The following is a 27,722-nucleotide window of genomic DNA, read 5'->3' on the forward strand; positions in this document are numbered from 1 at the left end:
TGAATCAGAATAGAAAGCAGTAATTCCATAATGATGCTAGTGAGATCATAAAGGAAATAAATAAATTACATACATATATCACACCAGATAAAGTATATATATATATATATATATATATATATATATATATATATATATATATATATATATATATATATATATATACACACATATCTGCATCAACATATAAATACATAACTATAAGATATGTATAAAAGAATGCATCAAAAAGGAGGAGGGAAGAACAGAGGCTCACCTTTTTTGAGAAGATTACGGAGAAAAGCTTGCCCCACAGATGTGTCTGCATTGCTGGAAGCTTCCAGACAGTAGAACTTGGTAAAGGTGTGCCTGCTGGACCATGTTGCAGCTCTGCAGATTTGATGAAGAGGCACACCAGCAAAGAGAGCAGTAGAAGAAGAGATTGCTCTAGTTGAATGAGCTCTCGGAATGGTTTGTAGCGGTCTACCCACTTGCTGATGAAAGAAAGATTGCAACAGAAAATCAACGAGCTATGGTCTGTTACTGGATGCCCTTTGCGCATCTTTCCGTAAGCAAATGAAAAGATGATCAGATTTTCGTATTGATTGCAAATAAAATTTTAGACATCGTTTGACATACAGGGTATGTAAAGTCCTTTCGGCAGGTGATTGAGGATCAGGAAAGAAAGTCTTTAAAATCACTGATTCATTGAGATGGAAATCAGAATGTACTTTAGGCATAAAATGGGGTTAGTGCGGAGCTCTACCGAGTTCCTAGTGTATTGGAGGAAAGGCGGCTTAATAGTAAAGGCTTGAAAGTCACTGATTCGCCTAGCTGATGTGAGAGCAAATAGCAGAGACATCTTCCACAATACAAACTTTAAGTCAGCTCTATGAATAGGTTCAAAGGGGTGTCGCATGAGTTGTGACAAAACAATGTTAAGATGCCAGGGTGGAGGTGGATGGGAGGAAACATACGAAACAATCCTTTGAAGAATTTTTGAATGATCCGAGAGGAATAAAGAGAATGTGAACCATCTTGTCAGAATCGTGAGATAGCCGCTAAGAATACTTTAAGAGTAGAATGGGAAAGTCCTGACTTTGCCAAGTGTAGAAAGAAAGGCAATAATTGTTCCGGTGTTGCACGGATAGGATGAATGTTGGCGGCTTGACACCAGAGTTGCCGAAAACCCGTAGACGCATCATCCACAGCAGAATCGATAATCTCAGCCGAGATTCGTTCTCCCTCCTGGAGGATCTTGAGCACTTCTGCGTTTGATGGCACAGGTAGCATGTCGATGCAGGGGGAGATGTCGGACCACATCTGGCTATCACAGCGGCCTAAGATGGCCAGTGAGTTACCTGCACGGAAAGTAGAGGCCGCCATGGTCAAAACCTTTTTTCCAATTGTGTTTAGACTTCTCCTATCCTGATCCGGGGGAGCTGACAATGGAGAGGAGGGGTTCCATGCTCAGGGGCCTGGGCAATACCTGAATCTGGCTTAAGCTGACCTACTAGACAAGCTGGTGAGTTATCTGGTGCCTTATATTTCTTTTAAAGGATAGGCAGGACCGCCGGAATGGAGGCAGGAGTCTGCATGACCTTCAGTCCTTCCTGCCAAATAAAGTCAATGATAGGATTAGTTCGCACTAGCTTCCTTGGCTGGTCTTCAAAATCGTAAAGGAAACAATCATTCTTCCTTGTTTCCATGGGAATAAGGAAACGTTGTGCTGCTCTTTCCATCAGAACATGAAAACCTCCGATGTCAACTGGAGGTGAGTCAACAGGAGCCGGAGTGGAAGGAGACAGCGTCTGTATTTGATAGTCATCCCATTCAGTAAGGAGTGACCTATCATCCAATTCTCCTTCTTCCCTGTCATAATCCGTGGTGTGAGCTTCTTGATGATGAGACATAGAAGGTACTGGAGAAACGGGTCTGGGTGACCTCAACACTATGGAAGATTGAGGAACATGTGTTAGTGGGACAGAAGAAGCAGATTCAGATGGAGGAAATCGGTGGTAATAATCATCTAACATGTACTGAAGATTGTTGAGAAGAGATAGAGGCAATTGTGCTGTAGGGTTTGGCTCTGGAGCCTGAGGAGCAGTATCAGGGTAGTAGTCCTCTTCTTGATCCTTGTCTTGATACTTAATGAAGAGTTCTGAAGGGCTCCTGGCAGTACGAAACCTGTCCCCCTCTTCCGATTCATCCTCATCTGCCCCATAATCCATTAACTGCTCGGGCAACGCAAGAGGAACTCTACTGGGGGATGTGTGAACTGGAGAGAGAGCCTCCAAAGAAAATCCCACCTTTGAAGCAAGGAAGGCGCTGTCATTGACAGTGGCAATGGCGTAGACCACACCGCAGATGTCTTTGAGGTTGCTGTGGCTGTAGATGACGACCAAACTTGAAGATCAGTGCAGGAAGATAGCGTCGACAAAGCAGCCATCGATGATGTAGTCGCAGACGAGGCGGGCGTAGACGAGGCAACTGTCGACGATGCAACTGTCGACGATGAAACCGTCGACGAGGCAACCGTTGACTCGGCGATCGCCTACGAGGCAATCGCCGGTCGACGAGGTCTTCTTGCTCTTCGCCGATCGATGTGCGTCGACGGTAGACTTCAATCTCTTCGTCGACAAGAAGGCAAAGACTGACGTGGTTGGTCTCACTGAGACGAACACCAGCGTCGATGGCAAGAAGCTGACAACAGTATCAACTGAGGCTTCGGAGACTAGAAGGTTGCAGTAGACGTCGTAGCGGCGACAGCAGGCTTTGTCGATGAAGACTTAGTCGAAGAGCTTGTCTACGAGGGACCCCGTTTCGGAGGTAAATCTCTCTCAGAAACAGGCTTAGAAGCCTGAGATTTTACACTCTTTCTCGGGGTGTAGAGGGCAGAGTTTTACCCTTACTAGGTGGAGGAGCCTTTTTGGAAGTGGAAGGCAACTCAGCACTCTTAGAGGTGTGCTGTTTTTTTCAACACCTTAGCCCCAGGAGAAGTTAAATCAGTGTAGCTAGTCCTCTTCCTAGAGGCAGCAGTCGTGACAGAGGAAACACTTCCAACCTCAAATAAAGGGTTGTCTTGATCCTTAATCTTCTGTAGCCACAGAAGTTGACGTCCCTCTCTGTCCCTCAGAGTTTTTTGAGGGAAAGTTCTGCAGATCTTGCAGTGTCTCACCTGGTAGTCTGGATACAAGCAATAAATGCACTTCTTGTGGGGGTCTTCAGAAAACAGCCGGAGCTTCCCACAAGTTCTAAAGAGAGATTTCTTAGAAGAAGACATCATGAAATTAAGAAATTCTGAAGAAACCGGAGAATTACTGAGCAGACCTCAGGGAGACTCCCTTTACACAACGTGCGGTAGAAAGTCTGAGAGCCTGAGCCTCTGGGGAGAACATTCTGGAGGGTGCTGTCGCCTGATTGGCTGTAGTTTGGACTATATATATAATGACTTGGGACAGTCATGAAAGTGGAAGATTTCTTCCTATTAACTTCTAGCTATTTTACTTCCTGGCTCTAATTTACCTATGATATGACTATTTTATGCATATTTATTGCTATTTTTATGTACCATGGGACTTCCACTCTGACTACGGGGAATGATTCAAACATGTGAATCTATGAAAGATACCCCAATACTGGAGAATTAAAATATCTTTTTTTCAAATATACTGCTGTACTATAATGTATATTATAGTGAATTTTCCTCAAATAAAACAAAATATTTGATTTGTTTGTGTGATAATGGTATTGTAGGCGATTGGGACAGTGGAGTATTTATGCAGATGTCAGGTGATTTGATTTAGTTCATGCCAGAACTGGACTCATGGTACCCATGTATTCTGACATAATGTGACAGCAGTCTGGGGATAACAGAGAAGTCTGTATACTCATTATGGTTGTACGCATGCTGGAGGGGGCAACAGACGTACATGATGAACTGTCAATGTTGGTGGCTGTGTAGTATAAGAATGTATACCACATTCATCCTCATGAACATAAACTCCCAGAATTAACAGCGCTCTTACCACTTTGGATGCATTCACTAAAAAACTTTACCCAAAATTCGGTGCTCAGTATTCTTGAGTGCTTTGGTGTAGGCGGATAAGCTCAGTGTACAGTGCAGAGTTAATTCATGCAGTGGAGAGTAAAAGAGACAGTGGATTCTGTAGCAGTGAGAATGTGCAAGGCTTGCAGGTGACAACTGAAGCTTTGGAAACACCTGAATATCTGGGTAGGAATAAACGATATACTTGAAACTGCGAATGTGAAAGGTATTGTGACTTTATTTAGAAAGAACTGAGCACAAGAATATTATCCACTCCATTTACATATTTGAATCTTATGTAACTAGATTAAAGCATTCAGTGGAGAATACAATGCACATAATGCAACCAATGAGAAGTGACACATGAATAAGTTTATATACGGATTATGTGTTAAAATCACTGATTGAAAGATTGAGGAAAGCTTTTATTACAAACTACGATCATGGTCAATAACCAAGGTAAAATCACCAGAGATTTCTGGAAATGTTCATGTGGCTCAATATATTCTTAGGGCCAGTTTCACAAATGGACTATGACTCAAAGTTACGAGCGTGAAGTTTCTGCACTCGGGCTGGAATCTCTTGCACCGAGAACTGCAGTGCAGAGATTCTGCCCGAGGTCGGAGACTCCATACTCGTAACTTTACGGGTCGCAAGTCCCTTTGTAAATCGGGCCCTATTACCGAGACAAATTCAATAACAGTTGCTCTTCTTTCATTTCAGACCTACGTCCTTGCTGTCCTTGTCCCAGCCTTTCCAGATGCTATTATTAATATCTTTTCCAGGTGGTGATACAGCATCCTGGGTAGTACACCGAGCTAGGGACAATGCTAGGTTTTATGATTTTTTTTGTAAAGAGTAGAAAAATTCTTTGATAGGGGAGTAGTGGCTACAGATAGAGAACTAGCAGAATTACATCAGGTAAACAAGTATTTGATATTGTATCTAAATCACTGACTGGTAGGTGACAAGAGCAGCGCTCTAATCATGGTCTTAAAGTTGAGCTAACAGATGTTTTGGATTAGAACGAACAACTACCACATACTTATACAGGGCTCATTAATCTTGCGATACAGCTTGATTATTCTGTACAGACTAGAAAAGTGACGAGAATAACTGCCAGAAAACTCAGTACCATACAAACAACTGTACCTATGGACAGTGTTAATGCACCTTTAAATAAAGAAAAAAAGAAGTAACAAAGATGCTGTAGGAGAGTAGGGTCTGCAATCCTATGATCACCCAGATTTTTTGCTTTTGTTTCACTGGTTTACGACTTTCTCTGGCTGTGGGCCTGCCAATCAGACCCACAGCCTGGCTGTTCTCTCTCTAAATTACAACGTGTACCCTAGGTGCATTTACCAATTGGTACTGGGCCACCTTATCAGACCCTGTAACTCAGGGCATAGGTGTACCCAGGGCCTACCAGGGGCTGAAGCATGTATTATGCCACCCCTGGCTGGCCTCCTAAATTTGACACAACTGGCTGCATGACAGTTGGGGCAAAGTCGTGTAATCACCCTTTGCTGTAGATATAGTATACCTAAATCTAACCCTAAAATGGACACACGGATTCCTATCAGTCACTCCTATGGCAGGCCTTAACAATCCTGAAGGCAGAGTGCTTGGAATCGTGTGAGATGGTGCTCTGGCATGAGCTGAGCCTGTCTGCAGCTTGCGGAACCAAGTCCTAATAGCTGTTCCATGATATCGCATACCATATACTCTTAAGTGCATTATAATCCTCGCGGTTAAATGCTATCTTTGGTATTGCTTTATCAAAACATGTCGAGTAAGGTGTCATACGAATTGGAATACTAACCCCTCGCCAATTCTGGCGACGGGGTTAGCATTCCACCCTTCTAGAGATACACAACATGTATGTAACTGTGAACCCCGGTTAAAGTTAACTGAAGCCTCAGCTCCACAAAATGGATGCTGCCACCACAGACCCGAGTCTGACCCCCTGCAGCTGGGAGTCCTTCCAGTGAGGGGAGCCTGGACAAAGGGTTTCCTGTCGAGGGCGGTGCTAGCACCGTCCCAGACAGAGTTTTGTGTATCCTGGGTAGGCAGGGCTTTACAGGAAGGTGACTGCTGAGTGGCACCCCGGTGCTCACTACGCATAGGCCGGTCAGAACCAGTTCCAGGGGCACACCAGCCCCTGGCCTGGGGAAAGTCCGGCATGGGAGAGGGGTGTAACTACCCCCCTCCTAGTCCCACCCATAGGCAGGACCTAGTCACCGGGTCAGCCCCCTTTTTTAGTATAAAGATAGGAGCGGGCCCCCTGTTCAAATTAGATCATCTTTGGAATCAAGACACGACTTTCTGCGAAAGGACCTCAAGATTTCTTCTTCAAGATTCTCCCTTGTGGCTAAGGAGTAGTCACCCTGCATCAAGCGGGCACCATCCTAAGAACACTGCGGTCTGCTGCAAGTCCTTCCTCCGGAATCCGACGACCCAGCTCGACGAGACCCGGCTTCCCTGGCACCTCTGACCTCTACTCACCTCTACAGCAAAGCTGAGAACTGTGAGTGCGACGAGACCTCGAGGGACCGACGATCGCCAAGACTGCACGACTTCTTTGCAACAAGCCCACCGAGTCTTCCACTGGTGAGTGCTTTGGGGTCCGAGAAGCCCCCACCCTGAGCAGCTCCAGCACCGAAGATCAGCCCTCCAGCATCTCCACGATCTGCGTGGGGCCCTTCTGCTTTTGCCTGCTCACCACGTTGTTTGGCTACTAGCCGGCTGGCTTGTGGCCTTCTTAACGACGCCCGACGACATCACTGCTGCTGGTCTGGTTGCTCCAGACTGGCCCTTGCTTCCTTCTTCAAGAGAGGCACCCCGGACCCTCCTGGTCCACTCCAGACGCCATTTTGAGTCCACCGCGTGGGCTTGAATTTGCCAAGGCTTTGTTGCCCAATCCTGGGTCCAGCGACGCCGACAGCTTCATCCATCGTGGGACAGCTCGCTCCTCCATCCTGGTCGCCGACAACGCCTCCTGGTCCGTGAGATCTGCGAGCACAGCGTCACCCACTCACCTAGTCGAGGTGACTACCATCCGGTGCCCTCCTGGTGCCACCTGACTACTGGCTAGTAGTCACGAACTTGGTCCCCTCTGCTTTCAGGTGTCTTCTATCATCTATCATCGATCCAGGCTTGGATCCATCGAACTTTCTTCACTGGTCGCCTGCCAGCAACTTCTTTCTTCCAGGCTCCTGGTCCGTCTACGAGGATTCCCGACGTCTTTTGAGACCTATGTAGCTGCAGCCCCTGGGCTAGGTAACTTCCGCATCCCGGTGCCCCAGCATAGCCTCACTATCCAAGGGTCAGGATCCACTTTCGTTTTCCTCCTACCCCTTTGGTAGCCTTTACTGTAGGTAGACTGTGTAGGGGCTTTGTAAGAGGTAGAAGATGTGTCTGAAGTATATCCCCTGGTGGCACCTCGATAGGATGAGCGACAAAATGAACGTCTGCGAGCCTGCGACTGCAGGGCTCCCATAGATTTGGCGGTGTCTGTATCTTTTTTCATTTTCTCTAATGATACATCTACCTCTAGTCCAAATAGGTGTTGTTCGTTGGTTAAGAATGGCGCTCTGTACCTCAGGTTTGAACCCTGATATGCGTAGCCAGGTGTGTCTGCGTAGCAAAACGCTGGTGTTAACTGCCCTAGAGGCCGTGTCTGCTGCATCGAGGGCACACCTAATAGAGGTGTTTGTGATATTTTTCCCATCTTGGATGAGCTTGTTTGCTCTATCCTTGTACTTGTCAGGGAGGTGCCTCATCATTGACTCTAGCTCATCGTAATGTGCCCTGTCATATCTGGCTAGCAGTGCCCATGTATTGGCGATACGCCACATGTTTGCTGCTTGAGACGCTGTTCTTTTGCCCGATGCGTCAAGTAGCTTAGAATCCTTATCTGGTGGTGCAGCCTCACACGATGTTTGTGAGTTAGCTCTCTTGCGTGCGTTGGAAACTAGAAGTGAGTCTAGTGGTACTGGGACTTTAATATATGCTGGGTCTGAAGGGGCAGCTTTATATTTTTTCTCTGAGGGTTAATGACCCGAGTTCTGGCTGGGTCTTTGAAGACTTCAGGGGGCATGCTTGATCGCTCCTTTAAGCATGGGTAAAATGGATGAAGACCTTGTGCATTATCGAATGCATCCATCAGGAAGTATTCCTCAACAGGGTCTGTATAAATGTCTACCCCATGTTAATGTGCAGCCACGTTAATTAATTTGTTAAACCCTAAAGTGTATTCTGGTGGGGAAGCCCTTGAGGGGTATATGTCATCCTGAGGGACATTTGGGACATCTGGGGTGGTATAATTGTCCCACGGGTCTGGGGATCCTGTGGGTGTGGTTAGATCAGGTATGTTACCCCCCCATATCATCAGAGCTATCACCCCTGTGTGGTGTGATAGGGGATGCTGGAGAATGCTGTGGTAGAAGAGGTGGTGGTGATGGTACAGGTGAACGAGAAGGGGAAGGCAGTCTTAAGGGAGAGGTAGCCATGTCCTTCTAATTTGAATGCAGAGCTGGAGCTGGTGTGTCCAGTGGTCGCTTTTTTGGAGCCAAAACTAGGTGTCCAGTGATTGGGTCCCTGGCCAGAGTCTTTTGAGCGGGGTCTAGATAGGGTAAATCCACTGCCTGGGATTGATCTTTTGGTGCAGAGGGAGTCTTGTGCACAAAGATAGCTTGTTTTGGTTTCTTGGCAATGTCTTTCACCGGGGAGGCAGCCGTCTTTTTTGGCTCCAAAGCTTTTTTCGGTTCCGAGTGTTTTTTCGATACCAGTATAATTTTTGGATCCGACTTTTTCGGATCCAATGATTTTTTCGGTTTTGGTGGTGTCTTGGAATCCGAAGCGGGTTTGCTTGGATCCGGCCAGGGTTTCGGTGCCGAAGGAGTAGTAGTGTGCATCGGTGCCGATGGTTTGGATGTCGGGCCGTTGTCTTTTTCGGTGCCGGTATGTGTGCACCGGCACCGTGTGAAGGTCGACTTGAGCTCGAGTCGCCTGAAGGCTTGGTTAGCTTCTTAGCCGGGCCCGAAGGTGGGGCAGTAGAAGCAGTTTGACGGTGTGCACCAGAACTGGAGGGCGAGGGTGTGACCGGGGCCTTCTGTGTCGAGGAGGGGTCGATGTTGACGGTCTTACTTACGACCCGCTGCGCTGGAGTGATGTCCTCGACTTCGGAATCTTCCGCTTCGGAGCTGCTGTCGACGTGCTGTTCTGGGACGTTGACGCCTTCCTCGAAGATGTCGTCCGGAATCGGAGCTGAAGATCTTTGAGCCATTGTTCTCCTCGCTCTTCGGTCCCGGATAGTCTTTTTGGAGCAGAAAGAGGCACAAGCAGAACAGTCTTTCGCCTCGTGCTCCGGAGAGAGACAGAGGTTACACACCTCTTGAAAGTCGGTGAAACTTCGACCCACATTGAGGACACTTCTTAAATGGCGTCCTTGCCATGAGCTGGAGTCGAGGCCTAGGTAGGCCCGAAGGCCATCGACTACGACCGGAATCGAGATCCTCGATGTTTGAAGAATCGCTTCGACTGGAAAGTGTTCGAAACTAAGTTTTGTAGTTTGGTGAGGATTGCGCGCCGAAGGAAAATCGGTTCCAACACGGAGCACTGGAAACACATCCGAGCCTGGTGGCGGAAAAAAACAATCTGGGGATGGAGCCGATGCCCATGCGCAGTATCATCCTAAGGAGAAGTCACCTATCCTGTGACTCCCAAAGACTTTTCTACAACAAAAGAAACTGCAAACATCCGGGCCCAACACTAGGTAGCCATCTATGCATAGTGTGTAATCTGCAGCTCATGTGCCTCGAACATTACATTTTGTTAAAGTCTGCACTAACAAAAACAAACCCAAGGTTTCGGTTTCATTGAGACCTCAGACTAAGAATAATGTCCACACAGCTACCATCAGAAGGCTAGACATCTCAGAATGGAAGATTGTCTTTCAGCAATTAGTTAGTAATCCCTTCTCTTAATTAAGCAAACACTGCCTAGAACATGAGTACTCACAAACATTGGCCCAGGGGCCACAAAGTACAGTTGTGGTGTGCCCCAGGGCCGCACGGATGCCAGCAGGATGATGGGAAGGGGTCTGGGTGGGTCATGGATTGTGTAAGGAGGTTAAAAACATGTTAAATAAACGGGCAAGCATTTATTTGCAGGTTCATAAATGCTTGCCCATTTATTAAACATTTTTCTAAATATTATTGCTAGCATATAAACAACAGCTGGTGCTACTCTTCACCAAGGGGGGTGCATTTAAAGGTCAAGAGGTCCGCAAGCGGCTCCCGGGCCGTACTTTCAGTATCACTGGCCTAGAATGACTTATTTGGCGTTGGGGGTCACGTTAACCCTTCCAGGAAAAGGCAAAATGTTAGTGAGTGTTATGTTAGAGAGTAAAGCCACTTGTAATTTTATTGATGTATTTCTGGCTCAACAGTTACACGCTTCCAAGGAAAATAAATGTCAGCCAGTTGCAGATAAGCTGTTGATAATACACTGTCCTCTGGACCCCTAACTACGGTCCACTTCATTTGCAATACATTACTGGCTAGAGTTGATGTCAGTAAGTAAATTTGCTTCACCATAATCAATGCACCTCTTCTTGGGTTAGTCTAGGGTGAGTCTTGTCTTTACGCAATCCCACAGCTGACTGGGTTACAAAGCGGTGCGTTTCTTACCTAACACTGACAATACACATGTTCATCATCTGACCTTTCAAGCCTGATTGTCAAAGGTCTTTTCTTTTCTTTTCCAATGTAGGAAGATGGGCTCTATATATACTATATTAAAGTAAGGGATTGTGTGCACAGTGTCTGGGGAGTCCCCATAGGTATAGCAGACGCTAAATTAGGTACGTTTTAACAGCTCTCTTTGTGGTAGCGTGACTGAGCAGTTAGGCTTATCCAGACGGAGTGTTAAGCATTTATCATATTCACTCAATCAAGAGTGATGGCACACACTCAGAGACTGAATCCAAGCCAGTTAGTAAGTATAAACAAGCATTGGCATAGCCAATAGGTCTCGCCTTTATAAGTATTTAGTTATGCAGCACAATATCCTTATTGCAACAACATTAACTGTTGCATGGTTAAACACTTATAAGGTCCCAAAGGCGAGATCTATTGGCTATACCAATGCTTGTTTTATATAGTACTTTTGGCTATTCTGCACAGCATCTTGCCCATTACCAAAAGGCTTTGGAAAAGGCTACAGCCCCCTAAAAGGGACACATTGTATTTGCCAATATTTATGTTTAACGTGGCCTCATGCAGAAGCTCAAACCATGCTCAGATACCAACCACTTGTATGATCTATGAAAGATGCATGCGCCATAAACGGGTATCTACAGTACATTTCCAGATTATTGCCTTCAATTCGGGTATCTAACACCCTACTAAATTAAAAAGAAGAATGGTACAAATAAAAATAGCGCAGTAGCGTTTTGGCAGCCAAACACATTCCTCGAGCTGGATTCTGCATCCCAAAGCTTTCACAGGGAGGTTAATTCCAACTGCTTTGGCTAACAGGAGCCATCAGTTTCCTGCGCATTTCACTCAGCATAGATTAGAATAACAAATCACAATGAATTAGGATAAATCAAATCTCGGAGGCGAAAACCTGCACAACAAACACAGCTGTTTAAGTATGCATTCCAGCACCTTTCAATAGGCACAAACTAAAACAGACCACAAAGCACAGTTGTCTCCGCACTTCACACAAGATTGCAAGAAACTGCACACTCTATAAAACAAAGAAGCAATTTATTGCTGTTTAAAAAGCTCCTGTAAATAGGAAAACACGATCTGTTTTACAACACATTGCTGTAGTTAAATAATGGTTTCTTCATGTAACTTAGCAGAGAGGTAATTTTATAAATGAATTTAGCTATCAGTCGCACTGGTTTGTGCTACTTTCTCACACTGCCAATCGAATTCTATTTACTAGACATGGTGACGCAGGTAAATGACGTTACTTAACATGTGTCAAATCTTTTCTTGCGGGCCCTTATTTAGAGCAAGGTGTGAAATGCAGACGTATGCAATATCGGAATTATTTACAGCTCACTTTGATCGCATCTGCAGGTCACAGCACGTGCCGAATTACAGCCGCCGTCTGCGCGGGCAAACCACCAAGACTTTCAAAACTACCACGGACGTCTTAAGAAACTAGTGGTGTGCGCGCGCCACACAGACATCGGTTTCCTATTATCGCGCAAGCCTCTGTGCACGATAATTGCAAACAGATGTCGGGCCTGCGGGTAACGGACACCAATAGGCCATGGGCAGAGCAATGCGCCCGCCTTTGGCCAATTGCGCGCTGTCTTGGTTAAAAAGACGCACACGCATGAGTGTGTGCGATTCTTAGGTTACTTTTAGAAAGCCCCTACATGAAGTCTTCGCCAGAACAGCGCATGCACGCTGTTACAGGCGCGACCTAAAAAGGTAAACTGATGTTTTATTTTTAGAAACAAGCACGGCTTGGCACAGGTAAGAAATGCGTTACTTACCTGTAACTGAAGTTATCCAGTATTGGTATAGTTCATAGATTCACATGCCTGAATCATTCCCCGTCGTCGGGGTGGGAGTCCCCGGTACATAATAACAGTAATGTCATATAGACATATACCTACTAATAGGCCAGAGGCCTCACATTAGTAACCTATCCAGGTCCTTTTGTAAAAAGGACCAAACTTTGGCCAGGAGCCAATCAGCTACTACCACCCTCTAGAACCTTCCTGGAAGGAGGCCTAGTCCCTCAGATTTTCGTAAGTACAGTGCTAAGTAGTACCTACTGAGAGAACCAAGGTGAGCCCTTCCAGGGGAGGCGGGTGGGTTGCATGTGAATCTATGAAAGATACCAATACAGGATAACTGCAGTTACAGGTAAGTAACGCATTTCTTATCCAGTATTATGGATATCTTTCATAGATTCACATGCCTGAATCAGAATAGCAAGCAATAGGCAGCACATTTTGCATAATATAGCATGTAATACATTTGATAAAAGCTTATCAATAGTGCAACACAATAAACTGCAAACAGCAGCAGGATAAGAAATGTGCAATTAGGTAATAGGAAAGGTGGGATGAAAGGAAGAAAGCTCACCTCTAATGAAATAGATGACGGAGCACCGCCTGTCCCACTGCTGCATCCTTCATACGTTCCGAATCCAAGCAGTAGTGCTTGGTGAACGTATGTGGTGTCTTCCATGTCGCCGCTCTGCAAATGTCGACAATGGGTACCCCAGAAAAGAGCGCCATGGAGGTGGAAACCGCTCTAGTGAAATGAGCCCGAACCTTGGAGGGCAGAGGATGTCCCACCTGCTGGTGACAGAAGGCGATGGCCGCAGAGATCCATCTTGAAATGCTCTGCTTTGTCAATGGTAGGCCCTTCCTGGGCCTGCTGAAGGCAATAAATAATTGGTTGGACTTGCGAAATTGTTCCGTTCTATGAATGTAGAATTTCAGACATCTTTTCAGGTCTAAGGAATGTAGAGATCCCTCCGCTGCTGAAGATGGATTCGGGAAGAAAAATCTCAGGACAATAGGTTCGTTTAGATGAAAAGCAGACTAAATGTTTGGTATGAATTTGGGGTTAGTCCGTAGGATGACTCTGTCCTGTTTGAACTGAAGGAACGGGTCTTGAATAGAGAAAGCTTGCAGTTCACTCACCCTTCTTGCTGACGTGAGAGCCAGTAAAAGAGCTGTTTTCCACGACAAGTATTTGAGATCTGCTTTATGTATTGGCTCAAAGGGGTGTTTCATCAACTGAGCCAAAACAACATTGAGTTGCCATGTAGGTGGAAAAGGTCTCACTGGAGGATAAGTCCTGAATAATCCTTTCAGAAACTGCTTGACCAGTCTATTGGACCATAAGGAAATACCAGACGAAAACGGGTGCAGTTTGTTAGCCTTACACCACAAACAGAATCTCTTCCACTTAAGGGAATACGTCTTGTTGGTACCGTCAGCCAGGGCCTGGGCTAAGACGACCCTGCAGTCCTGAGGAATATCTAAGTCCTGGAACTCTCTGAACTCAGGAGCCAAGCCGATAATCTGAGAGATGTCTGATCTGGATGCTGGACTTGCCCCTGGTTCATAGTGAGGAGATGCGGGTAAGGCCTGAATGGAATTGGAGGCTCCAGCGACAGAATGTGTAGTTCTGTAAACCAGTGTTGGCGCAGCCACGCTGGGGCTACCAGGATTAGGGTGCAACGCTCTGCTTTCAGTTTCCGGAGGATCCTGGGGATCAGGGGAAATGGAGGAAAAGCGTAAGCAAAGACGTTGCACCATGCGATCGAAAATGCAACCCCGAGAGATCCTTTCTGGGGAAGCCAGCTTGCATAATGTTGGCATTTTGCGTTGATTTCCGTCGCAAATAGATCCAGGTGAGGTCTGCCCCATCGGGAGAATACTGCGTCGAGAGCATGTTGGTCGAGCTCCCACTCGTGGCAAATGGAGCGTTGCCTGCTTAGCGAGTCCGCCAGGGTGTTGTCTACTCCTGGGACATACTCCACTTTTAACGAAATGTTGTGTTGGAGCAGCCACTTCCAAATAAGCTGTGATTCTTGAGACAACGTCATGGATCGAGTTCCCCTTGCTCACAAGCACTGGGGAGTTCCTGATCCGGGGCAGGAGTGCTCGAAGTGCCAGGTATACTGCCCTCAACTCTAGCAGGTTGATGTGGAGCTGTTTTTCTGCCAGTGACCACCAACCGTGTATCTGAAGTTCCTGCAGGAACGCACCCCATCCTTCCAATGATGCATTCGTTGTAATCACGTGTGGGGAGGTTGTAAGCAAGAGTGGAAGGCCCTGGTTCAGGTGTTTTGTTTGAAGCCACCAGTGCAGGGCCTTCACCACGAACGGAGTGATCCTGATAAGATCGTCGAAGGATCCCATACACTGGATCCACTGGGATGACAACGCCTCCTGTAAGGGACGCATACGGAGGCGGCAGTGTGGTATTAGGAGGATATTGGAGGACATCATTCCTAGCAATGACTTGTAGAGTCGCACCTTGATGGTCTTTTTGGCTTGAATGTGGGCTGCCAGAGACCTCAGTTTGACCTGACGCTCCTGTGATGGGAAGGCCTTCTCCTGATGCGCGTCTAGAGTTGCTCCCAGGAAAGTGAGGCGTTGAGAGGGCTGCAGTACTGACTTTTCCTGGTTGAGCGTAAGCCCCAGGCTCTCGAAGAGCTGAAGGCACGCGTTGGAAGATCTGTTAACACCTTCTAGCGTAGGAGACTTGATGAGCCAATCGTCCAAGTAGGGGAATACCTGGTGATGGTGTTGGCGAAGGTACGCTGCCAATGGAGATAGGCATTTTGTAAAAATGTGTGGCGCCGACTTTAGGCCGAATGGCAACACTCTGAATTGGTAATGTCTGCCCGCCACTGCAAACCTTAGGTATTGGAGGTGACTTTTGTGGATGAGTATGTGAAAATAGGCGTCCTGGAGGTCTAAGGACACCATGAAATCTTTGGAATTGAGTAGTTGTAACACCTCTAGAATGGATACCATACGGAACAATTGTTTTTTCAGATATCCGTTGAGGCTCCTTAGATTCAGTATAGGTCTCCATTTCTTCTCCTTTTTCCGTATTAGGAAGAACCGGGAGTAGAATCCTTTCCCCCTCTGACCTCTGGGAACTCTCTCTATGGCTCCTTTCTGGAGCATTAGTGAGAGTTCCGCTTGAAGGAGATGCAGATTCTTGTGCTGCATGGGACGTGGGGGGTTTGGAAGAGGAGTTTCCACGAACTCCAGAGTATGTCCGAACCGAACTAGCTGGAGAACCCAACGATCCGTCGTTATTTTTTGCCAATTGTGGAGGAAGTTGGAAATTTTCCCTCCAACTACGTAATGTGGAGATGAAGTGGAGGCCTGTTGGAAAAAGAAGTCATTGCCTTCTGGCGGACTCTTTCTTTCCTCCTCTTCCACGAAAGGAAGACTTATTGAACGAGGACTGGCCTTGTTGCTGCCTCTGTTGGTATTGAGGGTTGTATTGCTGTGACGAGCCAACGGAGGATTTGTATCCATGATAGCCACCTCTAGTCTGCTGGCCTCTTCCTCTGGAGCCCCGAAAGGAAGTATTTTTGTACTGGAGGGTACCCAGGGCTTTTGAGGTCTCCGTATCTTTCTTGATACCCTGCAGCATCTCATCAATATGCTCCCCAAAGAGCAGTTTCCGTCAAATGGCATGTCCAGCACTTTGGCCTGTACTTCCGGCCGGAAAGATGTAGCTTTCAGCCAGCCCTGGCGCCTAAGAACCGCTGCCCCCGCCAGCTGCCGAAATCCTGTAGAGGCGATATCCATCGCCACGTCAATGATTTCAGAGGCGGACCGCTCTTCTACAATGATGATCTTCTTTACCTCTTCTTTCTGCTCCTCTGGTAGTGTGCCTAGATATGGGGCAACATCCGCCCACATCTGGCGATTGTAACGCCCTAGGAGCACGAGTGAGTTTGCCGCTCTTACAGTAAGGGCCGACATCGACGAGAACCTCTTCCCGATGTTATCCAGTTTACGGCCTTCCTTATCTGGAGGCGCAGTCAGCGCAGCAGCCGGGTTGTTGGATTTCCGTTGCACGGCTTGGGTAATAACGGAGTCCGGTTTGGTATGGCCTGTAAGGCATGCCGGAGCCGTGTCTGGAGCCCTATACTACTTATCCAGTCTAGTCGGCACTGGTAGTAAAGATGAGGGGGTTTTCATTATCTTTACCCCTTGGTCCCAGATGTATTCAATAATAGGGATTGACCGAACCGCCTTCTTGAATGGCTCTTTAAAGTCATATAGGAAGCAATCCTGAGGTTGCGTGGTCATCTCTATTTTAAATCTTGCCGCTGCTCTTTCTACAACATTGTGAAATCCCCCCGATATCTTCTGGGGGTGAATCTGCCTGTGCCTGGTCTGGGGATGGCGGACAGTCGATGACATAGTTATTCCACTCGTCATCCGCTATTTCTCCCTCCTCCTGTTGACCTTCTTCATCTTCTTCTACTGTTTCCTCTTCTTCTTCTTCATCAGTAGACGGTATAGGAGGCAAATTCACAGGATCCGGGCGAATGACCAGCGGTGGTGGTGGTCTAGAGCGAGGAGGAGGGGCTGATGTCAGAAGATGTGGAGGCACTACAGAAGGAGGCGGAGTAGGCGGAAACCGCTGTTTGTAGTCCGCTATAAGAAACTGGAGGTCCGTGATTATGGAGGCCGGGAGGCACACCATAGGTTGCGAAGAAGGAGGCGGTTGATAATCCTCCTGATATGGCTCTTCTGCCTGACCCAGGTCTTCGCAATCCGAACTCTCATGGACCTTGACATTGAGCTGTGATGGACTTGTTGCAGTGTGGAACATGGTAGCATCGTCAGAATTCTCAGTCTCCAGTAATTGGACCGGTGGCAGTGGCTGGACCTTGCTAGGAGATGTAGTTTCTGGCGTCAGCGTACACGTTGACATCCTGAAGTGAGTATAAATGCACTTAAGCTTAGGAGAGTCATCCGTCGACGGTGTGGTCATCGGCAGTGGGGTGTTGACAGCCACCGTAGACATCTCTCATATTCGTCGACGACGGCGTCGTCGACGATGGTTTCTTCGTCGATGACGGCGTCGTCGATGCTGGAGCTGCCGTCGATGGCTTCGTCGACGAGGATGTCGTCGACGTCGATGGGATCTTCGTCGACGACGATGGCTTCGTCGACGTGGAAGCTGTCGTCGACGGAGACGTCGTCGACTTTTTGACAGGAATTATAGATGGAATAGACCTTACCGTCGACGACGATGCTGAGGTACTTGTCGACAAGGTGATGAAGGCTGATGCTGTCGACCTAGATATGGATATTGTCGACACTGTCACAGGCATGGCAGAAGACACCAACACAGGTTTCTTGAAGGTGGCTTCCTGAAGAGAAGTCTTAACTGCCATGGTTTTTGGATGACCCTCTGAAGACTTTGGCATCTTCTTTTGAGGAGGCATATCAGACAGACCTGGAGATGTCTGTCTTGGCCTTTTGGCAGAGGAGTGTGAGCTCCTGAAGGAACACTCGCTCTCACTTGAAGAGACGGTCTGATCCTTGTCCTTTAGTCTCTGAAGCCACAGGAGCAGGCGTCCCTCTCTGTCCTTTACATTCTTGACAGAGAAAGTGCGGCAGACTTTACAATCCTTGGCAGAATGATCAGGGTAGAGACAGTAGAGGCAGTCTTCATGTTTGTCATCTACATGCAGCCTCAGTTTACTACACGAGGCACAGGGTCTAAAGAGCCCTTTTTTAGGAGTGGTAGACATAGTTGACTCTAGAACTCCTCTACAAGAGTAATCTTGAAGAGAAAAATATGGAATAAATCCAGAAATACCAGAAAGCTGAGCAGAGCTCAGTGGAGACTCCCTTAGCACGACGTGCGGTAGAAAATCTGAGGGACTAGGGCTCCTTCCAGGAAGGTTCTAGATGGTGGTAGTAGCGGATTGGCTCCTGGCCAAAGTCTGGTCCTTTTTACAAAAGGACCTGGATAGATAACTAATGTGAGGCCTCTGGCCTATTAGTAGGTATATGTCTATATGACATTACTGTTATTATGTACCGGGGACTCCCACCCCGACGACGGGGAATGATTCAGGCATGTGAATCTATGAAAGATACCCATAATACTGGATAAGTAAAATATACACTCAAATTCAAGACTTTACAAGGAAATTCAGTTGTGGTTGAATTGGAAATCGTTACATGTTGGTATTGGTTCAAAAAGCAGTTTGAAATGCACAGTAAGTTCTTTTGGAATACTTTTTGACTACTTTTAGATTACATCAACTACTTGGGTTGTATTGCTAGACACCACACCGGGGAGCTCAAAATCCACTGTAAGTAAGACTTTTAAAGATTTGCAGCAGTGTAGTTACTTTTTCTCCAAACAAACATCAGTTCAACACTTAGAACATTTTAGGGACAAAACCACATAGCATTGGTCTCTATGGGAGAAATCTTAGTTTAGCATGTAAGTACTCGACTAACAAGTGGGAGTATTGGTGGTTAGGACCAAGGTTCCCCAAGGTCTAGGTAGGCACTCAAATTGCAGCAGCACTGGGGTGACCGAGTGCAGAGGCCCAATGTTCGCCAGTGGGGCTAAGGGGGACTTTGGTCAAGGACTGCTTATGGGCAGACCACTCAGCTGTGGGAGCAAAGTTCCTGGGGGTTGAGGTCAGCACTGCAGGGGCCAACGACCGGCACAGGAGCTGCACTACCAGGGGCACAGGGGTGGCCGGGTGGTGTGTGCCAAGGAGAAGTCGGGGACCCTGTGGATTCCAAAGGAGACCTCTGGTTCGGCAAGGAGGCTTCAGGCTCAGGCAGGGAGACTTTCTGAAGGGGACCACTGGCTCGAGAGTTGAGCTGGGTTATTGAAGGATGCCTGGACACCATCAGTTAGGCCACCGAAAGCCGTGGGGTGTCGGGTGCAGGAGTGTCTTTTGGAGTAAGGTCTCCTTACCAGCTTTGGTCGGGGGACCCTTCAGGTTGAGGCTGCAGGCGTCACCTTGAAGCTTGAGAGAGGTCAGGGATCACCAGATCTCAGGTCAGGATTGCTGTGGATACCTCCTTGTGGTGTTGGGTCACTCGAACTCGGGCCTTGAGCGCCGGTTGCAGAATCGCAGAGCCGCCTGGATCCGGATTCTGTCAGTGAGTCTTGGCTTGGGCAAATCCTGTGCCCACAGGAGACAGTCTGTTAGATGAGTGCAGGGCATGTGCTCTGGGGGTAGTTGGCTGCTGGACTAGTCAGGGGTTCTTGCTGAAGGCAGGTTGAAGTTGGGACAGGCCGGTAGGGCAGGAGCCAAAGCAGTCGGCGTCCTCTTCTTCCTGGGTCTGCATGGCTCTTTGGTCCTCTTTCTTTCTTTCATGAATCTGAGGAGGCAAGATTCAGGGTCACCCCAAAAGACTACATTTAGGGGTGTTACAAGTGTGTGCAGATTGGAACCAATGGGTCTAGTGCTTGGAGTGAGCACACCCACTATTATGCCACCCTTCAGTTGGAGGGGGGACATGAGCCTCTTCCTAATTGGTTGAGTCCCCTCATCTCGAAGATGGTGGGGACTGAGATGTGTGATTCACCTCGCCTTCCCCTCCTGATGGAGGAGTGGGATTGGCAATGGTGGGCACACCTCTCCTCCTAGTTTGGTTCTCCCGCCTGCTCTCCCGCCCAAAGTGAGAGTCAGAAGCTGTGGGAGCAGTTGCTGGGGGCAGCAAAAGGCAAAAACTAGAGTACGAAGGCAGCAAGCCTTTGAAACGTCCCCTTTTATTGACCTAACCCATTCTGAGGAGGAGGCATGACACCTCTGCCTAGGATGGACTTTGGTTCTGGAGCCAGAGAGCGGAGGCTCTCTACCCAGGGGTCCAGAAAGTTGCCTGATGGTGGCAAATGGCAGACAGCCATTCAGGAACCACACTAGGGCTGGTCGTTTCTCAGGGGGCATCAGCTGAGATGCCCTCTACATGCACTGTGCATTAAATACCACACTACATGTGGGTTTAATGTGCTGAGATGTTTGCTACCAAACTTCCCAGGCTTTAGTAAAGCCATTATGGAGCTGTGGAGTTCGTAATGACCAACTCCCATATACTCTTTATGGCTTTACTACACTTACCATGTCTAAGAATGGACTGTAGGGGTAAAGGACTAATGCCACTGTACCCTGACCTGGAGCTAGGGCACCATGCTAGAGGGGAGGCTTACCTAGCCACAGACAGTGGGCTGCAGGTATGGCACAGAGGGATTTGTGTCATGTCGACTCTTCACTTTTCTCTGCACCAAAACACGCAGCCTGCAATGGGTGTTAAGGTACAAGGATTCCAACGGAGACACAATAGGTGCTGCAGCCCTTAGAAGCCTTCCCTGGTCACAGTGCCCTCGGTACCCATGGTACCTTTATAAGGGGGTTACCTGCGGCCAGAGATGTGCCAATTTTGGGTACAAAGGTACATGTTTGGGAAAGAATACTGGCGCAGAGAACCTGGTTGGCAGGGACCTAGGGCACAGCAAGTCAAAGTGCATTAGGTGTCCGGTAAAAAGTGGGGAATAACCATGCAAAAAGGGTCACGTTCCTATATCCAGTCATTGGCACAAACAAACACTACTACAGTAGAGAAACATACTGCATTTCTAAGACAACAAAAAAAGTGTATAGATTTCTTCAGAGCAGTAAGTTTACCTCCACATCTGTAATACATGTGCCAGAAAGATTTAATTACAGATTCAGAGTTTCCATATAGTCTAATATGCACACTTACACAAGGCAAACACACATGGGGAATTATCTGGAGCACTATACAGACAAATGGGTTACATAAATTCTCTTGCACCTGAAGGATATCTCCCTTGCTTGTGCCTTACAGATTTAGAAAAAGGGCATATTCCTCATCCAATTAGCATGACCTCTCTTTCACTTGAAGAATAACTTTAGGCTTTCCTAGCAAGGTCTTGCCGGTCAACTATCGGCAAACAATAACACAGGAAACAATCCATGTAGCAAACTATCGTTTAAAGGTAAGGAAACCTACCTGGGGTGGGCCATATTTAAGAAAAAGTTTACCTGACTTTCTCAAGTCGCCTAGTTAAATAAAAACTTAAAAGCCTGCTAACGTATAAAGGATATATGGATCTTTCAGCTGGTGTTTTAGCAATGGTAAAGAACAATGGCAAAGAAATAGTTTGATGAATTTGGAAATTAGAGACTTTCCAGGGTAAAAAGCAGAGATGGATTCTCATTATTAAATTTCTGTGGGAAACCATATAGGGCTTTGAAACTCCTAAGGCCTGAAGGAAGCTGACCACAAGGCCAGAAGTAATGCTGACTGGCAAAGCTATTTTCCAAAGTATGTGCTACAATGAAGATTTCAGTAATGGCTCAAAGAGTGAGAGCATCTATTTCCATGAAAGGGATATTTCTAAATCATAATCCTAGTAATAAAAATAAATAGATTCTTTGTGTATGGGCTGGTATAATGAAACTTCTGGCTCCTTAGATGAACAAGGTACGTTGTTCAATTCCACATAAACGCTGCCTTTGGCAGCATTTCCTTTAATTTCTGCATCTTATTCCCCAAATTATGTTAGGCAGCAAGGTAGGGTGTATTATCGCAAAGGAGGGTTAAGCTATTTATTAGAAACTAGAAAAGAAATTTTAAGAAAATTTGATTGAGATATATTGTTATGATTACAGAGGAATCTACAAGTACCAGCTTGGCACAATTTAAAAAAACACATTTAAAGTGAAAAAAGTGTTCTGGCATCCGATACACAGTTGAGAATATTCTAGCATTTATGACCATTTGTGAAGATCCTAAGAAATATATTGGTTTACAGAGGAGCTCCGTATTAAGAGGCAATTCTGTAGAAACAGGGAGAGACATTGGCGCAGATCCTACAGCGCTGAAAGCAAGACCAACTATAAGGAAGCACTCGGACAATACAAAGCCCTTATAGTCGAGACAAAAAAATCCTATTTCACTGAACAAATCAATTCTGCTAAAAACTCAAGTAAAAAACTTTTTGAGATAACTAAGGTTTTAGCGGGAAACGCACCGGACCTGAATCCTCCACAATCCCAAGTCTTTTGTGATTCTCTGGCTGATTTCTTTTTCACAAAGGTGAATGATATAAATCAAGCATTCTCCACAAAAACAGTAATCAGCGCCCCCACATCTAACAACGGGACTAACAATATCGAACTTTCTCAGTTCTTAGACCTTGGAGAAACACAAATCAAGGAAATAACGGCCACAATCAAATCAGGCTCAGCATTAGATCCTTGCCCTCTAAAAGTCATTCGTCCGATCATGGACTATCTCTCCCCTGACATTGTATCAATCTTCAACACAATGTTCAGAACTGGGATATACCCAGACTCCCTTAAAAACACCTTGGTCAAACCCCTACTTAAGAAAGCTAATCTGGACAAGGACCAACTAAAAAACTACCGCCCCATAGCCAGTCTCCCCTTTTTAGCCAAGGTAGTGGAAAAGGCTATGAACTCACAACTCTCAGAGTTCATAGAAAAAGATCAACTACTGGACAACACCCAATTTGGTTTCCGCAAGTTCCACGGAACCGAAACTGCCTTAATAAAAGCTACAGAGGACATAAGAGTGATTCGGAACCAGGGAGGTACAGCAATACTCGTACTGCTCGATCTGTCGGCGGCCTTCGACACGGTCGACCACAAGATCCTGGTCGACCGTGCTGAAAACCTGGGCATCCGCCACATGGCTAGAAATCTGCTTTCCTCCTTCTTGGACGGTAGATCACAGGTGGTCACACTGGGGCCCTTCCAATCGCACAAGCTGTCACTACCGTGTGGGGTTCCCCAAGGCTCATCCCTTAGTCCGACACTATTTAATATCTACGTGTCGGACCTGGCCTCTGTCATCAAGGCCTATGGGATGAGCCTTACCTCGTACGCGGATGACACCCAGCTTGTGTTGACCATCAACGGGAATGGAGACAAGGTAACGTAAAACTTCCAAGAGGGCATGCGGGCTATCGGTGAGTGGATGGCCTCTAACTGCCTAAAGTTAAATGCTGAAAAAACGGAGGTCGTCATATTTGGACATCTCTCCCCCGGATGGTCAAACACCTGGTGCCCCCCTACGCACGGAACACAACCTACACCAGCCATCACCGTCAGAAATCTGGGGGTGATTTTTGACGATAAATTAAATTTCATGGCCCACTCAAATAAAATAGCAGCAACAGCCCATCACAAACTTAGGTTGATCAAGAAAATCAAGCCGTTTCTCCCAACCTCAGCAGGTAAGACGCTGGTAAGCGCCCTCGTGCTGTCATCTCTTGACTATTGTAACGGCTTATTCATCAACGCCCAAGCAAGAGTGACCAACAAAATGCAGACGATCCAGAATGCTGCAGCCCGCCTCTTGTCTGGAATCCCAAAGTTCTCACCAATCTCTGAGACTATAAGAGACCTGCATTGGCTCAAGATTCGAAACAGGATCAAGTTTAAAGCACTGTGCATACTCTATAAAGCACCGCACAACTGTGGTCTAAATTTCCTGAAATCCCATCTCCGATACCAGTCCTCCATAAGATCGCTCTGATCTAACAACCTTAAAATCCTTCAAATACCACAAACAAAAACAGTTAACTGGGGCGATAGACGCTTCCTTGTGGCAGCTCCCAGGTTTGGAACTCCCTGCCAGCTTCCATCAAAGACAGCCCATCCCTGATGCATTTCCGCAGAAAGATAAAGACCTGGCGGTTTGATCAAGAATAGTTACCGGCCTAACCTCGGGAATACATTAAAAGTTTCTAGCGCCGAGACGCCTACGGGCAATTGTACACGCTGTATAAATCTCAAAAATAAATAAATAAATAAATAAATATTGTTCCAAAATCCGATGGACTCAAGTACATGCATAACAGGTTATTTAGTCCTATGCCTTCCAGCACTGTGAAAACAATTTCTAGTATATTCAGTGTAGTGATTTTCATTTACCCATATTCATTATTTGAGACTGGAGCATCTGTCGTTGGCTGGGCTGGCTGTTGGGTCTCATCTGAATGCTGGATGTTGGATTCCGGATCATGCCCACTTGAATTGGCCTGCTCATGGCACTTGGCGTAGTTGTGCAGGTTACTCTGGCTGTAGGGCCCTGAGTAGCCCAGTCCATAGTAGGTCGTTGGGCATTTCCACTAATCATTCCTGAAAAAAAATGTTTCGATGTGAGACACTCTAAAGAAACTGCGTCAAAAATAACCACAACATGCAGATAAAACAAAGGTGAAAATCCAACAGACTACTAGTATTGCCAATGCTCATGAAGAAATCAGTGAAGAATAGAACCTTCAAAAGATAAGGTTCAGATGACATACAAAGTAATGACACGCTGGTACCTCACACCCACTCGGCTTCATACTATCTTTCCCTCAACTTATCCACAGTTTTGGTGATGTACCTCGGCACCAGGAGATGTTCTACATATGTGGTAGTCATGCCCAATCATTACCACTTTCTGGAAAGAAATCCTCAGCCACATTAGGGGGACAATAGGCTTCCCGATCCCGGACTCCAATCAGATTGCCCTTCTTGGAATTTGACCCAAAAACCTAGAGGCCATGACGCATGCAGAACAGCACACAATCAGCCAAATGTTGGGGGCTGCTAAACAGCTTATAGCCTTACGCTGGAAACAACCTGCAGCCTCCCGACCCCCTCCCACAGATGGAATTGCTTTCTCATAGAATAGCCCACACAGAGGGGAAGTTCATCTGTACTTGGCAGCTATTCTACAATACTTCTCTGTTTAGAATACACCTGCCTTACCTCACCAAGACTTAAAGCTTTCCAGCTCTTTAACTGAGCTTTCACCCCTAGTCTAAAAGTATAAGCTACTTACCTGTAATCCTAGTTCTCTTCCAGGGGTATACTCATCAAAGTCATAAGCCGTGAATAATCCCCGCCCACCTTCGGGGACCCCGGAGCTTATACCAATATACATACATACATACATATATATATATATATATATATGTATATATATATATATACATATACATATACATATATATACATATACATATATGAGCCCAACTACAAAGACCACAATGCCAAGCTTGCTTACGTCCATGGGGGCGGGACTACAGATTTAAATAAAGTAATTTCCTGCAAAGCTCCGCTATCCTCGCTTGGCAGTCTCCATTGGTAACTTTGAGGGCAGACTGTCACTGCTGCTGCCGGTGGATTGTGTGCTGTAACCCCTTCAGGTGCGACCTCCTCACTGGGGCAACACATTATATATATATATATATATATATATATATATATATATCGAATCCAACCTGTTGCCGGCGGCAGCCGTCAGCCAGCACACACAAGTACACAGACTACTCCAATAATCTCCGCAAGCCAGGCTTCGATTTCAAAAGATATTTATTTACCGATCAAATGGTAAAAGGTGGCGCCAGTCATCAGACGCGTTTCGGACTTACGTCCTTGCTCACTGATGAGCGAGTGAAATGGAGGTCCACAATATATACAAAGTAAGTGCAAATGTAATTCGCGCCAAAACCAGAAAGCAAAACATAGTTGGTGGACTAAAAAATAAAGTCACATACCAAGCCCTAAATGGTGGGCGCCATTTTGTAACGGTATCTGGTAGGGCTATACATGCATGCTTAGACCATCAAGTGCATTGGTATTCAACATTGTTGTAGTTACATCGAGTAAAGTAAATCATGTCATAAAAATTAATGAAAGAATATTAACATATGTACATGACAGAGGAGGGCATTGTGGCACATTTCCCTGATATGCGCGGACAATGCTATATACAGTGTTTACTCAAATGCTCGTTATTTCAGCAATTTCATAAATGCCACATAGTATGTCAATTACACTTAGACAATACATTGTTGTTTTTATATATATCTCCTCAAAACTGGAACTCTACACCAGGTAAAAAATATTTTTCCCATGTCGTGTATAAATCCTTTTGCCCGATGCATAATGAGAATACCTTTGCATGTTATTAGAATAAAAAGACGAGAAAACAATGTCCGTACAAATACGTATGACAAACTCAAAAACCTAATATGTGACCGCATATTCATATGCCTATGAATTTCTTTGGCAATGAGTGTCTAAAAACTAATTCAGACAAAAAGATACAAGTTGCAATATAATTACATATATAAACTGTACCCCTTGGTACTCGCTATGTAAAGATGTATACACCAATATCCCAAACTGGAGTATCTTACATTGGAAAATCCCACATATGTGGCCAATGGTCCAAACAATAGCTAACCATTGTAATGAGTTGGTCATCACTAAATAAGTTTACCTCGTCTTGTATTGTGCAGAGATGGTCATTGCATTAAATGTTGGACACTCCAAAAAAGTGAAGGCTTAAAAACGATACTACTCATATAAATATCATGAGAGCCGTGTAAATGTGCATGTGAACTAATAAAGTGCTGAAGTGTAAATGTATGAAACAAACTTTGCAAAACAAATAAGATCTAAATGCCCCTAGGTACTATTACTGTACATTAGCTCAAAATTTCATATTAAATACAAAAAGGTAGTACTGGACATTTCTGATACATGTGACCTTTAGGAGAAATCCAAATATCCGTAGACAAATTCAATGCGCAATAAACACACAGATCGGAACTCTAATGCAGCCATGCATATAATCACCACCCATTGTAGCTCAAAGTCTATGTCTACTTTGCTTAAATTGATAGTCATATAGGTGCCTTAGATAAGTAATGGCCTACAAGTAATTGCGCAGATCTTCCCCTGTATTCAAACCCCCAGGGTGTTTACTGTTGAGTAAAACTATATATTTTGACTCCAGTTGGCGTAGGCGTTTTTCATTATCACCTCCTCTCTTATTGGGGATTATCGCATCTATCACGAAATATTTTAAGTGATTTAGATTCTGTTTGTGGACCAGTTGAAAATGCCTAGCCACCGGATAGGTGGGATCTGCATTAACTATGGCCCGCAAATGTTGTAAGATGCGTAGATATACTGCCCCTTTGGTGCTCCCCACATATATCAGGTTACAGCTGCATTGTAATACATATACTGCTAATTCAGTACGACAGGTGTAATGGGACTTGAGCATGATAGGTTGAATGTCGAATGGGGTTGGAAAGGATTTCACATTCACTCCAAATTTACATGC

The 27,722-nt window shown here is 46.0% G+C and overlaps 1 protein-coding gene across 3 annotated transcripts in view; it reads right to left on the reverse strand.

Moving 5' to 3' along the window:
- The window catches only part of NCOA2 (nuclear receptor coactivator 2), a 768,019-nt gene that overhangs the window by 285,466 nt on the left and 454,831 nt on the right, over positions 1–27,722 (reverse strand). For all 3 annotated transcript variants that reach the window (XM_086965858.1, XM_086965859.1, XM_086965857.1), the window contains exon 13: positions 24,524–24,730. In XM_086965858.1, the coding sequence (XP_086821984.1) occupies positions 24,524–24,730 (207 nt within the window). The remainder of the gene's footprint in view (positions 1–24,523; positions 24,731–27,722) is intronic.

The sequence above is a fragment of the Lissotriton vulgaris genome, chromosome 4_1 (genome assembly GCF_964263255.1).
Source record: "Lissotriton vulgaris chromosome 4_1, aLisVul1.2, whole genome shotgun sequence".
In the NCBI taxonomy this organism is placed as follows: Eukaryota; Metazoa; Chordata; class Amphibia; order Caudata; family Salamandridae; genus Lissotriton; species Lissotriton vulgaris.